This window comes from Lissotriton helveticus, chromosome 8 (genome assembly GCF_964261635.1).
Source record: "Lissotriton helveticus chromosome 8, aLisHel1.1, whole genome shotgun sequence".
Lineage (NCBI taxonomy): Eukaryota > Metazoa > Chordata > Amphibia > Caudata > Salamandridae > Lissotriton > Lissotriton helveticus.
In genome coordinates, this window is record NC_136069.1 from 1,582,739,027 (window position 1) to 1,582,752,767 (window position 13,741).

At 41.3% G+C, this 13,741-nt stretch overlaps 1 protein-coding gene across 2 annotated transcripts in view; it reads left to right on the plus strand.

The window, feature by feature from the left end:
* LOC144773527 (solute carrier organic anion transporter family member 2B1-like) overlaps positions 1-13,741 on the plus strand; it is a 477,218-nt gene that overhangs the window by 369,019 nt on the left and 94,458 nt on the right. For both annotated transcript variants that reach the window (XM_078658588.1, XM_078658589.1), the window contains exons 13-14: positions 1,124-1,188; positions 7,978-8,098. In XM_078658588.1, the coding sequence (XP_078514714.1) occupies positions 1,124-1,188; positions 7,978-8,098 (186 nt within the window). The remainder of the gene's footprint in view (positions 1-1,123; positions 1,189-7,977; positions 8,099-13,741) is intronic.

The window sequence follows — 13,741 nt, forward strand, 5'->3', positions numbered from 1 at the left end:
TTTCCAAGAACATATTACTGTATGGCCGCTGCCTCATAAGCATTACATGAGAGTAGATGTTATTCAAGAAGCAGGAGAACTTCTCCAAATGGCTCTTGATGAAGCACAGTGATTACACCTCCCTTCACACAAGTGTGCTTGCTTCTTTGCCTCTGTCATCACCATCCACTTTAGCATTCATTCACTTCTCAGGAAGCAAGTTATGCTGAATCATATTATACAGGACACCACAGTAAGGAGATGTAATATATATCATTTTCATGTATGTTCCCCCATTTCCTCCCTCTTTGCCATCTTTTTCAAAATAAAAATACCCTGCCACACTTAGCTTTGCCATCCTCTGCCTGAATCATTACAGTAGTTTTTAAGTAGACGTTAAACTTCCTGGATCAAACCCTGGCCCCCTTTTTACATTTTTCTGTAGCTGCCACTACCCCATTCACCAAGCTGGCCTCCTTGTCAGTCACTGGTCCACCAGGGAAGGTATAGCTTGCAACACGCAATAGGACTCTCCCCAACCTTTAGTCAAATCTAAAAGTATATATTCCTGGGCCTACATTCGGCTACCCTTGGTTAGGTATTGCACTTACCTGATGAGGCTGGCACTAGTGAGATCTGAAGAGGATGCAGAGTTACTAGGTGACTTGCTTTGACTGAGGGTTGGTGAAAGGTGTCACCAATGAGCTGAAACGAGATAATGCCTTTTTGTGGTGCACATTGGTAAAATTATTTTGAATACTATTGTTAAGGCTAAAAGTTGCAGAATATATTGATGGACATGCAACCTACTTCCTGTGGCACTTTCAGAAGTTACTCAAGCACGTTATTTCTTTCTCCTTTAGATGCTTTATTAAGTGCATCATGTCCTGAAGGTGGAGTCATACTTGGCTATAACCATCAGGATCAAGTTGAAATTTACTCCAAAACTCTAATATTTACCTTAAAACCTTTGTGTCTGTCGTGAGGTGAACCCAAAGCTTGTTAACGAACAGTGTGTCACATCAAATGTAGTTGTATTTCTATTGCAGCAACCTAGATGGTTCTCTTGTTACAATGTTTTGGTTCCTTGTCTGGAGCAAGTAATTTTTTTCTGATACAATTATTGTTTGCTTCCTCTTCACAGGAGCGTGGAGCAGGAACATAAATCACTAGCAATTGGAATACAGTTCATGCTGCTGAGAGTTTTGGGTAAGTTTTGTTGTAAAAGTACAATAACATATAAAAAAAAAAAAATTCTGTGTGCCCTACCTTACGTGTGAAGTGAAAGTGTGTGGAACATGGACCAAAAGTAAAATAAAATGTGCAGCATTTTCACCTGCTCTCAACAGTGTGGTAGAAAAATATCTGGCTGTACACAACCAGTGAATGAATACTACCATATTAATGTGACAACAGAATCTCACACATTTCTATCCATCAATTTACCCAGCACACAACCCAGGGCAAGCAAACAGTTCAAATTGATCTCTATGGGCCAGAAGGTGTAATTTATTTAGATATTTGTCACTGCACCAGGGTTCAGTGTTGTGAAAATTTAGCTTAGTTTAGCATTTTCTGCTGTGCACAAGGGGAATTGACAAACAGTCGTTCAAATCTAAGGACCTGCTTTTAACAAGTTTCTCCTTGTTTGCTAATTAATATTTTGTATTCACCTACCTTTCTGTTCACATTGAAGCGTCTCTTTCTTTATTGAATGTGCAATTGAAGAAAGCTTAAAACAAGAGACTGGCAACATGCCCACAGAATCCCAGGAGAAGTGGAAGCGTAATTTATCATGAGCAGTGCTCATTGAAAAAGTGATTTCTATTTATTCCACACAATGTGTGGTTCACATTCATGCTTCCCTCACCAGTCCACCTGCCATGCATTAAGGCGATTGTAGTTGTGTACTGGTGTTTTAAAGTGTTTCATAGTTTTGGTCATACTTCAGAGAGTTTATCCCTTCCTTTCTTGAGTGCTCCATTTGATTTACAGTCTGGTGCTAAGTCTCTGGGCATTTTGGTGCCAGCCAGTAGCATGAAACTGCCCCCTCAAGATATTGGCTAACGTTATCTGCTTTTCATTGTACATGTGGATCCCTTAAATGGCATCAAAAAGCTTGACCATGGGAGTCTGATACCGAATCCTTCTTCACATATATCCTTTCATGCTATGATATTATATAGCTTTGTTCCATTTGTATACAGCCTGGCAACATTTTCTCTAACTGCACTAGAAAAAGGCAATGTTGGATGTGCATATGAAACTGTCCTCCATAGTGTAATTGTATCTATATATGTGGTATTCATATAGCCTGAACCAAGCAGGAAGGCAGTGCAGCAGTATGCACTGTCAAAGCTAAAGATACATCTACGAGTGGTTAGGGAAGCAGCTGTGTTCTAATGTAGAGAAACTGGACTGTTACTGCATCTTAGGTGGTGTTCTCTAAATAGTAAGCTCTTCATCTCTTTCCTAAATTGTAGAAGTGTTGCAGCAGTATTGATGGATACGAAGATTTCATTCCAAATTCTGGGTGCATAAATGGAGAAGGCCTGTTGCCTTTTCGTCTTTTTTACACTTCGTTGACTCAAATCTGATGGTGTTCTAGCTGCAGATGTGCTAAGATGGTGAGCTTGTCAGCAAAATGGGTAGGGATGTTGGTCATAATTGCTTTGCAGATGATGAGTGTTGAAAATGGAACTTTTTGCAGGGTTATCCCCAAACATGTTGCTTCTTCCGCATATTTTTTTCCTGACCTGTGTTCGTTGGCTATAGGACTCTGGGCACTTTACCACTGCAGATCAGAGCTAAAGTGCATATGTTCTCCGTGTAAATTGATATTGTGATTGGTTATCCCTGATTGGCATATTTGTTTTACCAGTAGGTCCCTAGTAAAGTGCACTGAGGGCCCGATTCACAGAACTAACTTAAGACAACATCCTAAACTTACTACCATTTTGGTATTCAAAGAAGGCACTTACTCATTTTGGTATTCACAGAAGGCACTTACTCATTGATGAGTAACTTTGTAATTTTGAGTAACTTGTTAATTTTGAGTAACTTACTCATTTTGGTATTCACAGAAGGCACTTACTCATTCATGAGTAAGTGCCTTCTGTGAATACCAAAATGAGTAAGTGCCTTCTGTGAATATCAAAATGAGTAAGATCCTACTTCGAATCCCCCGATTCTGTTGAAGGATATGGTATGTACTGTGAAGAAATCTGATGATAGTGAGTTTACTAATGTGTTAAAAAAAGAATTTTCAAAAGTATTCAAAGAAGGTCTTGGTTGCTTCAAGGGATATCAACATAAAATTAAACTTAAGGATCATTCTATCCCGGTTGCTTGTAAGGTCAGGGGTGTACCATTATCAGTTAGGGATGATATGGAAAAAGAGATTACTAAACTCAAAGAAAATTGCATTATAGAAGAGGTAGAAGGAACGGAATGGCTAACTCCGGTAGTCGCTGCTCGTAAGCCAAATGTGGATTTATGTCTATGCATTGACTTGCACCAATTAAATAAAAATGTAGTTGTGGACAGGTATCCACTTCCCAATATTAGTGAATTGCTTGTCTTGTTGGGAAGAGCGAAAATATTTAGTGGAATTGACTTGACCGCTGCGTATCTTCAAATTGAGCTTGAACAATCTTGCAGGGACCTCACTGTGTTTATCACACCATTTGGCACCTTTAGATTTATTAGGATACCCTTTGGCTTAGTCTCAGCCTCGTCCATATTCCAGCGTGCCATGGAAAATGTTCCTCAGGATCTGGCAGGAGTTTGCATTTACCAAGATGACATACTCGTTTTTGGTGATGATGTAGAGCAACGTGATGTTCATCTGAGGTCTGTTATTGCAAGATTGAGTGAAGGTAACCTAACCATAAAAATTGAGAAATGCAAGTTTAGAGCATATTCTTTAAATTATCTAGGTCATAACATTACTGGATATGGGGTTAAACTAAAAGAGGACTTGGTGAATACCATCTGCAACATGTGTTCTCCATCCACTAAAGAGGAGCTTATGAGCTTTCTGGGCATGATTGAATAATATGCTAAGTTTGTTAAGGGATTTGCAGATTTGACCACTAACATGAGATCTCTTTTGAGAAAGGGTTTTAATTTTGTGTGGTCGAATAAATGTCAAGAAGAATTTTCTCTTGTTAAGGAAAGTTTGAGGATGCCCATATCTTGTCAAGTTTCGACACTAGACTTGAATCAATTCTAACCACGGATGCAAGTGAGCAAGGTTTGGGAGCTGTTTTGCAACAGGTAGGTCCACATGGCATGAAAACCCTCATGTTCCTTTCTTGTAGTTGGAGGGATACTGAAACACGCTATTCAGTAGTTGAGCGTGAATCACTTGCTGTGTTCTGGGCTGTGAAAAAACATAAGAGATTCTTGTCGTGTGTTGACTTTGAAATCAGAACCGGCCACTAACCCTCAGCTGAAAATTTTTAAAAGAAAGGTTTGGATTTGATCTCTAGTTGCATAACTAAGTGGATCATAGGTCTTCAAGAATATTCTTCTTCTCTCAGGTGCATCCCGGGTGTTGCAATAGAATTGCTGATGTTCTTTCACGCTTGGTCTCTAATAAATAAATTGCGAAGACGACGATACCGATGCAGGCAGTGATTGGGTGTGTGCACTGGAGCTTAGCCATATATCTGAAGAAAAGTGGCCTCAAGAAGTTGATCTTTATGTGACTCTCAAGGAAGTGATGTCCTTGTTACAGTGTAATTGGTCAAACGTTAAAATTTGATCAGAAGTGACTAAACCTTTTTGGTGTGTAAGAGATGAGCTATCTGTTGATAAAAACATTTTGTTTCGTGGTACCAGATTAGTTACCTACTGTGAGCCTCAGGAAAATTGTAATACACTTAGCTCATGTCAGCCATCCTGGGATTACTAAAACTAAAGAAAGATTACGCTTATCGTACTGGTGGCCAGGGATGGATAAATTGATTGAGAGAGAGATACGTGAGTGTTTTCCTTGTAATAGAAGTGACAACGCTAAATATCCTAAGGTACAAACCATGATCTTGAGGACTCGGCCCAAACGTCCTGGGATGATATTGCTTTGGACATTTTGGGACCTATTCATTGCAATGGTTCTCAAGTGTTTCTCTTAGTGGTGATAGATATGTATTCCCATTGGCCAGAAGTATTTTTTTCTCCAATGTTAATTCTGCATGTATTATCAAATGATTGAGAAAATTATTTTCTAGAGAAGGGATGCCCAAGACTAATTTCGAAAGAGATGAAACAATGTGTTGTCATTATGTGGTATAATACATAAAACATGTTCTCTATATCATCCTGAGGCTAATGGGACGGTGGAGAGGTTTAACAGAGTCTTGAAGGAGACCATAACCTTGTCTCTGGAGTGGAGAGGAGAAGTTCTTAAAAAGATCGAACAATACAGATTGACATTTCATTCCACTACAGGAAAGACACCGTTCTTTCTCTTTCGTGGTAGAATACCCAACACACACCTTGAGCCTTTTTGGGTCAACAATTATTGTTTTTCCAAGGGAAGGGGAGACAATAATCATACATCATAGAGAGGAGAATTACAGGATATCACACTTGCCTCCTGTTTGGAAGTCCCAGGAACAAAAGGACATCACCCCCAGCTCCCCTGAACTTCCTTGCTGGGAGTTCTGACCTTCCAGGAGGTACCTGTAACTGTGTTGGGCCTCTGGAGGTTGTTTTTTGCTGTTGGGAGCTGGAAGAAATTCAAGAGAAGAAAGAAATCCTGTTTCCGACGCCATCACACTGCTGCTGTGATGCCACGACCTGCACCAAGGCCCGGGGAGCTGCTCGTGAAGTGAACGGCGGAGCACTCAGCCTGCTGTGCAGCCCCGACGCCCTACGACACCAACCGACGACGGCAGTGATCAGTCGTGTCCGACGCCAGAGCGCGTATCGACTCTCTCCTCACCAGTGCCTGCATTTTGTTATCGCTGAGCCGAAAACCGCTGAGGGTGACTCGAGAAACTCGCCTGTGTCGCATCATCACCGGAGCCGACATTGGCCATCCTCGATGCCGTGCATTGTCCCCGACATCATTTTCAAGGTACTATTGTTTGGGGGTCTGTGTGAAGCCACGCCCGACGCCGCGATCCTCGTGGTCGGCGCCGTACTTTGGATTTCGTGCTGTTCTGACGTCGTGATAGCCCCAGTTGGTGCTATTTGAGTTCTACAACCTTATTTTGCCAATATCCCTTTCTAAAGACATTTTACTGAGTATCTGTATGTTGGATTGTTGTAGTTTTGGTCTTGTAAAGTTTAGATGATGTGGTGTCCATTTGTGGTGTTTCACTGTGTTACTGTGAGTGTTGGTACAAATACTTTACACATTGCCTTTGGGATAAGCTTGTCTGTTCATGATGAGCTACCAAGGGGGTGAGCAGGGGTTATCTAGAGTGTGTATACCCCTTACCCTGACTAGAACCACGGGTCCCTATTTGGACAAAGGTACCTACCTCTGCCAACTAGTGACCCCCATTTCTAACAATGAGCCTGGTTTGGAGGCTGGAACAGTTCAATAAGGGGAGCCTGTGGAGCTCCATCAGGGAGGGGGTGATCTGGTCATTATTTGTCAGCCCCTTGATGAGGCATGCTACAGCATGTAGGTTGCCCTTAAGGTGGGTCACTGCAGAGTTTACTAGGGTGTGGATCAGGATGTTGCCACCATGCAGAGATGAGAGTGCAAGGGCTTGGCCAGAAATGTTTCCTTCTCTTTCTGCTAGGAAAGGTTTTGCTTTCTTTAGTAGAGTGCTTGTAGCATGCATTCTCCCTTTTCATGGACAGCAATAGTATTAGAGAACATAGTTATTGTAGGTGCAGCTCTAACTAAACGTACTAAAAGCCCTGTGGCATAGCAGAGTTGAAAGATTTTGCCGCTATTTTCTGTATCTTGCATCACTTACGTAGAGCAAGATCTGGTGGACAGTATGGATGTAGAATTCAAGAAATCCTACAAAATATGTACACATTGTACTTTTTCCAGGATGAACATCAAATCACTACATAGTGATTCCAGAGTCAGCAAATGTCTAATATATAACTTTTATTTAGTATCTTCTCCATCATCCTTTATTTCCACGGTATATGATGGTGATCAACTCTTTCTGTGTTTCATAACTAGAAGGAGTTTTCCATGAGTTGGGAATGTGTTCTGTGATGCTTGCTGATAAGCATAGTAAGTATAGCATACTAGAAGAGAAATCAATGTTAATGTATCAAAATCTGTACTCTTTTAATTATGTATTTATTTGTGTTAAACTCATATGTATTAATGTAATGTAGAGGTACTTGTAAAGTGAGAATGTAGGTAGGTAGCTTTGCAGAGTGTGATTGTAAGGCTCGAGTCCAAGGGTGCTTTGTAGAGGGTGACCATCGAGCAAGGATTTGGTAGGTGCCTATTAAGTGAGGTAGTAGTGTTCTCCCAAGAGATAAGTCTTATGTTCCTTTTTAAATTGCAGGGATTGTAGGATGGTCCAATGTTGATGAGGCATCTGTTCTAATCCTATATGTGTACACTGAGAAGGCCTGCATTTCTTCTTTATCTCTAGTCTGATTAATTTGACATTCTTTGTGTGGTCTTGTCCACCCTCAATGGCGAACATTTCAGGCTCCTCTGACAATATGGATGCAGTGTATGCAATTTACACACTGGTGTGTTCCTACCCTCTTTGTTTTGAGTGCATCAATATGGAAAGATACATTTGTCTTTGTAAAGTCTTTGAAATTCTCCTCACACCGTAAAACTTCTCATCTTTCTTTAAACTTCTTTTAATGTTGTTGCTAACTGTCAGGAATTTAGAAAGAAAGGTAAATTGTGTTTTGTTTGATTTGTTTTCTTTCGCAATAAACCGTTGTTGTTCTTTGTTTATATTCTTTGTTGTTCTGTTTGTTCAAGTGTATGCATGAATAATTTGCACTCTTTCAATTTCCAGGTTTAACAAAAATGAATTTTCTTTTCAGCCTGGATGCCTTGCCCTGCCTTGTATGGCCGTGTCATCGATAGCACTTGTCTATTATGGGAAAGAAAATGTGACAATAATGCATCGTGTCGCTATTATGATAACACACTCTTGCGAAAAAGGTACAACTTTCCTCTTTAAATCGTTAATCGATATTCCTGTTTTTGTCAGTAGCTGTTATTGAGGTAGGAGTAACTGAAAAGATAAATTGGGATTCTGAGAGCAACGCATAAAGCGAATCAGGCATGTACTCCTGAAGGGTCACACACGGTAATGTGAGTATATCATTTCCAGATAAAGAAATCCTGGTGGTAAGGAGCATTTTCACTTCCAAAGATTTTTGTTCTTAAAGCCAAAGTTTTCCCCATGGAAGAACCCCTTCCACTGCAAACAACATATCTTTGGGGCGCTTCTCCCTATTCTCACCTGGAAAATGGACACAATTAAGTTGGTAACAGGAGCAGATGTATGCATGACTTGAGGCTGCAAATGACCCTCTCCGAGGCACGTCAATATCCACAGATTTGTGTTTTGTGGTTATTCCCCTAATTAATTGACACTCCCACTCTGACATGCCCACAACTCACTGCAGTGAGTAGATCTTATCCCACAAAAAATTGCAATAGCAGAAACTCTTCAGTTCTTAAATATACATTTTTTGCCTGATTTACACTGATTTTTCCCATAAATTAAGGTATTTCCACAACTACGTCCTACATAGATGTGCAAATGCTTTTCGGATTACAAAGAGCTCCAGATTCTGAAACCATTTGTTTAATGGGCAGATTGAATTCCTTTTAACCCAGGAATGTACAATTAGCCCTGATATGTTATACTGAAATGACAGCTACAGCTGGATTGAAGACCTGACACCAAAAAAGCTGTCAATTTACGCCCACACAACCTAGGAAAATACTTGCTGCCTGTTTCCTTTTTATTCTTGGGAATTTTGGGACATTAGGAGCACTCGCTGTCTATTTGCAAAATATTTTTTAAAATTACCTTTCCTGAAATTTTAAATATATAGCTGCTTACCAGCACTTTAAAATTTCTTGCACATCATCTCGCTGCTTTAGCGAGAATAGAATAGAAAACCGGCGTTCATCCTCAGTGCCATCTTTTGTGTAGGGATTTGGGATTGGCTGCACTTCTGGGGTTGCGCTCTAGTGGTCGGGCACTTGCCTGCCTATTTAGAACAGGCAATGCAAGCGTGCAGCGTGGGCGCAGCGGGCGTGCCAATGGCGTGTCAGAGGCAAGCCCGTCTGCGCCCGTCTGCGCCACGGTGCGCATAGCGCCAGCCACGCTGCCCGTGGCAGTAAATATCAGGGCAGGATAAAATATTCCAGGGAACTTGCTATAGGGAAGAAGGATGAAGGGAGGATCTGCCCACTGCTTTACTGCCACGGGTCACTATAAAGGTACTTTAAACTGTGGGATGATTAATTGCAGATCCCTGGTAAAACCCTATCAGGAGGTGTCCAACATGTTAGAAAACATATATTTGGACATCCTCTTTTTAACAGAAACATGGACTAGTACTGAGTCATTGGTACAAATGGACTTTGCTTGCCCAGATGGATATAACATTTTTCATAAACCAAGGACTTTTGGGAGAGGAGGGGGTGTTGGGGTGATTTGTAAGGAAAAATTGAATTTTTCACCTTTACAATTAGACGATGTTACTGGGATTGAACGGTTGGGTTTTCATTGCAAGAGGCTAAAGGTAGGCTACTCACAGGAGTGGTCTGTTACAGGCCCCCAGGCACAGAAACCCAGTATCAAGCTCTGTTCAACCCCATAACTGACCTGAGCCTAACCCATTCGAGAATGGTCATACTAGGGGATTTTAACTTATGGGATAACGGCAGCCTAGATAACCTTTTGAGAGACCTAAGGTACACTTGTAAAAACGTTAATTTATATCAAATGGTTTTAGAACCGGCTCATCTAGGAGGACATGTTTAAGATCTCCTGTTTGCGAACCAGGCTGAGACTGAGGTGGTCGATGTTCTGCCTCAAAGCGGGACCGACCATTCTTTAATCAATTTCCGTATTATAACACCTAGTTCAGAGGATAATAATAACCAGTCATCGACCTATCGAAAAGGATGAGAATGGGCCGAGCTGGTGAAAAATAGAACACTGCCAATCTTTCAGGCTCAAAATCTTTTTACTCCCTCTGCCCCTGTATGTGAAAATTATCAGATTTACTGGAATTATATAGCAGGAACCCTGGATTTAATAGCTCCAGTAAAACGTATCAAAAACAGGAAAAAAATCTCTGCTTCCTGGTACAATGATGATTTAAAACAGCTACGGGCAGCATGCAAAAAGGCAGAGAGGAAATGGAGTAGGGCCTATCTAGATTTAGATAAGAAAGCCTTAAAATTGGTACAGGCCCAGTACAAGGAATCTATTGTCAGGGCCAAAGCAGACCTTTATGCTAAAACCATTCTGCAACCTCCAAATAGCACAAAAGCGCTTTTTAATATTTTTAGGGCTGTATCTAGTCCTGCCTGTACGAGCAACGAGGTGGACGCAGATGAGATTGCCATTTTCTTCGAGGAAAAAAAATCTAAAATTGTTGGACAACTACATCATGATGGCCCAGATGATTTAGCCTGGACATCAGATATAGATTTCCAAATAGATACCTCATTGAATATCTTCCATGCCCCCACAGAGGATTCTTTTAACCAGCTGGCTCAAAGTATATCCCCGGGATCCCCGTTAGATCCTCTTCCAAACAAAATCTAGAAAATGTTTGGTCAAGAAACCTTTCCCTGGCTATGGAAGATCTGTTGCCAGTCGCTGGAGGAGGGAAAGGTACCGGAGGAATGGAAGCAAGCAGTAGTGACTCCTTTGCTAAAAAAAACATCCCTGGACTACTAACCCAGCAAATTTCAGACCAATCTCCCTACTGCCATACCCTAATAAAATCTTAGAGACGGTAGTTAGTAAAAGTCTATCGTGCTACCTGGAAGATAATTCCCTGCTGGACAAGGATCAATATGGCTTCTGCGCGGGACACGGTACCGAGACTGCTTTGGCAACCGTAATGAACAATCTACGAATACGTGCTGACAATGGGATTTCCTCTGTCCTAGTGTTACTGGACATGTCAGCCGCAATCGATACGGTGAGCTATACCATGTTAGTGGAGAGACTGAAAGGTATAGGGGTTAAAGGACGAGCCCTGCAGTGGTTACTATCTTACCTGTCAGGAAGACAACAGGCTGTGTCTCTGACGCCGTTCACCTCAGGCATGTCCCCAGTACATCATGGGGTGCCACAGGGCTCGGCAATTAGACCAATTCTTTTCAACATCTACCTGCGCCCTCTATTCCCTATTATATTATTAAATCTTATGAGGTAGACCTGGTCAACTATGCAGCTGATACCAAACTGGTGTTTTCCCTGGAGGGGAAACAAGCGGTATCTATGGACACCTTCCAGGAGTGTATGCGCTAGACTGCTGGTTGGCTTAGGAAAAATTCCCTACAGTTTAATGGAGGGAAAACAGAGGTGGTGTATTGTCCTGCCACTAGAATGTCTCGTCATCTATCGGTGGAGTTCAAACTTACCCCCGAGGATGAATGCCTGATTCCGGCTACAGTGGTGCTTAATCTGAGGTTTATGGTGGATGGAAATCTTCAAATGAACTCGCAAGCCAATAAAACGGCCAGCGTTTGCTTCACCCTGCTGCGTATGCTACAGAAGGTTCTTCCACTACTTCCAAAGGACACTCGATCCCTCGTAGTGAGGAATGTAATCCTGAGTAGGCTGGATTACTGCAACTCCCTGTACCTGGGGGCGCCACAATATATTGTGCAGGGGTTGCAGAGAGTCCAGTCTATGGCAGCAAAGCTGGTGCTAAACAGACAGCGCAGGTCCTCTACAACTTTTGGCTCTGAGAGATCTTCACTGGCTCCCTATCAAAGACAGAATGTGTTTTAAATCTCTCTGCATCGTATACAGGGCAGCACATGGTCAGGGTCCTGTCCCCTGCAGGAGTTGTTCACCTGATATAATCCTGGGAGGCAGCTCCCCTCTTCGAACATAAATCTGATAACAACCACCAGATTTAAGAGATCTCGGATGGGGGACAGAGCCTTTGGTGTGACTGCCTCACGTGTATGGAATGAGTTACCTCTGGACCTTAGACAGGCCAGTTCCCTGACATGCTTTAGGAAGATACAACACACACAGTTAATAGAGGGTCCAAGGGAAATTATTTATAGACCAAGTAGTATTCTGTCCCCAATCTCTAGTATACCATAACAAAAAAGGAAACTACTGGTCTGACACAAAGGTGAAATGCGGCAAAAATCAGAGACTGCAGCCTTTAAGACTGCGCTGAGTTTGGAAAGGAATCCCATCAGCCCACAAAATGGCAGAACTTCATCATCTGGGATTTTAAAAAAGAACCGGTCTTTGATGGTACAGCTCACCATATACAATCGGAAGCTGTTCTGAATCAAAACTACCAGTGATGGATCAGACCGTGAATGTAAAGACTGTGGTGCTGAAAAAACAATTTTTTGCAGTGATATTAAATGTGAGTGAAAAGCAAAAAGTGCAATTTAAAAATGACTAATGTGATAACAGAAGTAACTTTATTTGGAGCTTATCACAGTGTCAATACTAAAAACAGAGTGTGGATAGTTTGTCAAAATAACTATCGTCGATCAATTAAGACGGGTCTACATGTTTCAGCCATTTAAAGGTAACAAATAACCACTGGTTTTGTTCAGGACCAAAGACTACACTACTGCAAAAACGACAAAAAAACTGTAATGAAAAAATATTAAACAAATCAATAGTGATACATCCTACCATACTTTGTGGTTCCATCGTCTAGGACAAGTAATAATAGAAATAGATTCTTTCCTAAAAATGCACAAGAAAAAAGACTGTTAATAGTTCTAAACTACAGTATCATAAGTATTACCGCATACACCCATTTTTTATTAAAATATGAGTAATAAAACAAGAATTTTATTAAGTATTGGAAGATATCCTTTAAGTTGTCATTGACTCACCCATTATATCATGGGAGTACTCCTCACCTCTCCTGGCAACTGCTCAGGTGATGAGGCCCGCTCTGTGAGTGGATAGAAATGGTAGAAGACTCAATCAGTATCCCTCTTTCACTTTTCCACCAGCTTAAAAAAGCTAAAAAGCCTTGGTACTTGATATAAGCAATGAAGACAACAGCATGATTGAGACATATCCTCTCCCATGTACGTGCCATTGACTCCTCCTTCTTTTGAAAGAATTGATGCATATTGGTCTGGGTAGGTCTAAACACTCAGAATCAGTGTATTTCACGATGAAATCAAAAACATATAAGGATGTAAACATATCTGTAGTTTATGCATAGACTCATGGCCACAGATAGTCCTGAAACCCTTTTTGTAGTGATTCCCTCAGTTGTAAACCCCTCTAAGAAGGTATCTGCCAGGTGGCATTTAGTCATCGGCATTCGAAAGTGGCCGCTAAATTAATACCCAAATCTCGACATCCGTGTTCCCACCAAAAAATGACACCTCGCGGTCTTAAATGCAATAGGTGATATATATGCTACTGGTGAAGTGTATCCTGGATGGTAAATGATGCCTATTGGGAACAATGTGTTCATAATATTAGGAAACTGCTTTTCATACTACTTTCAAAGCAAAGCACCTGATAAATGCCTAACACAAGGTTAAAAATTAATTATATGGCTATCTCAAAGGTCACACCAGAAAGGTGGGATGCAAGAA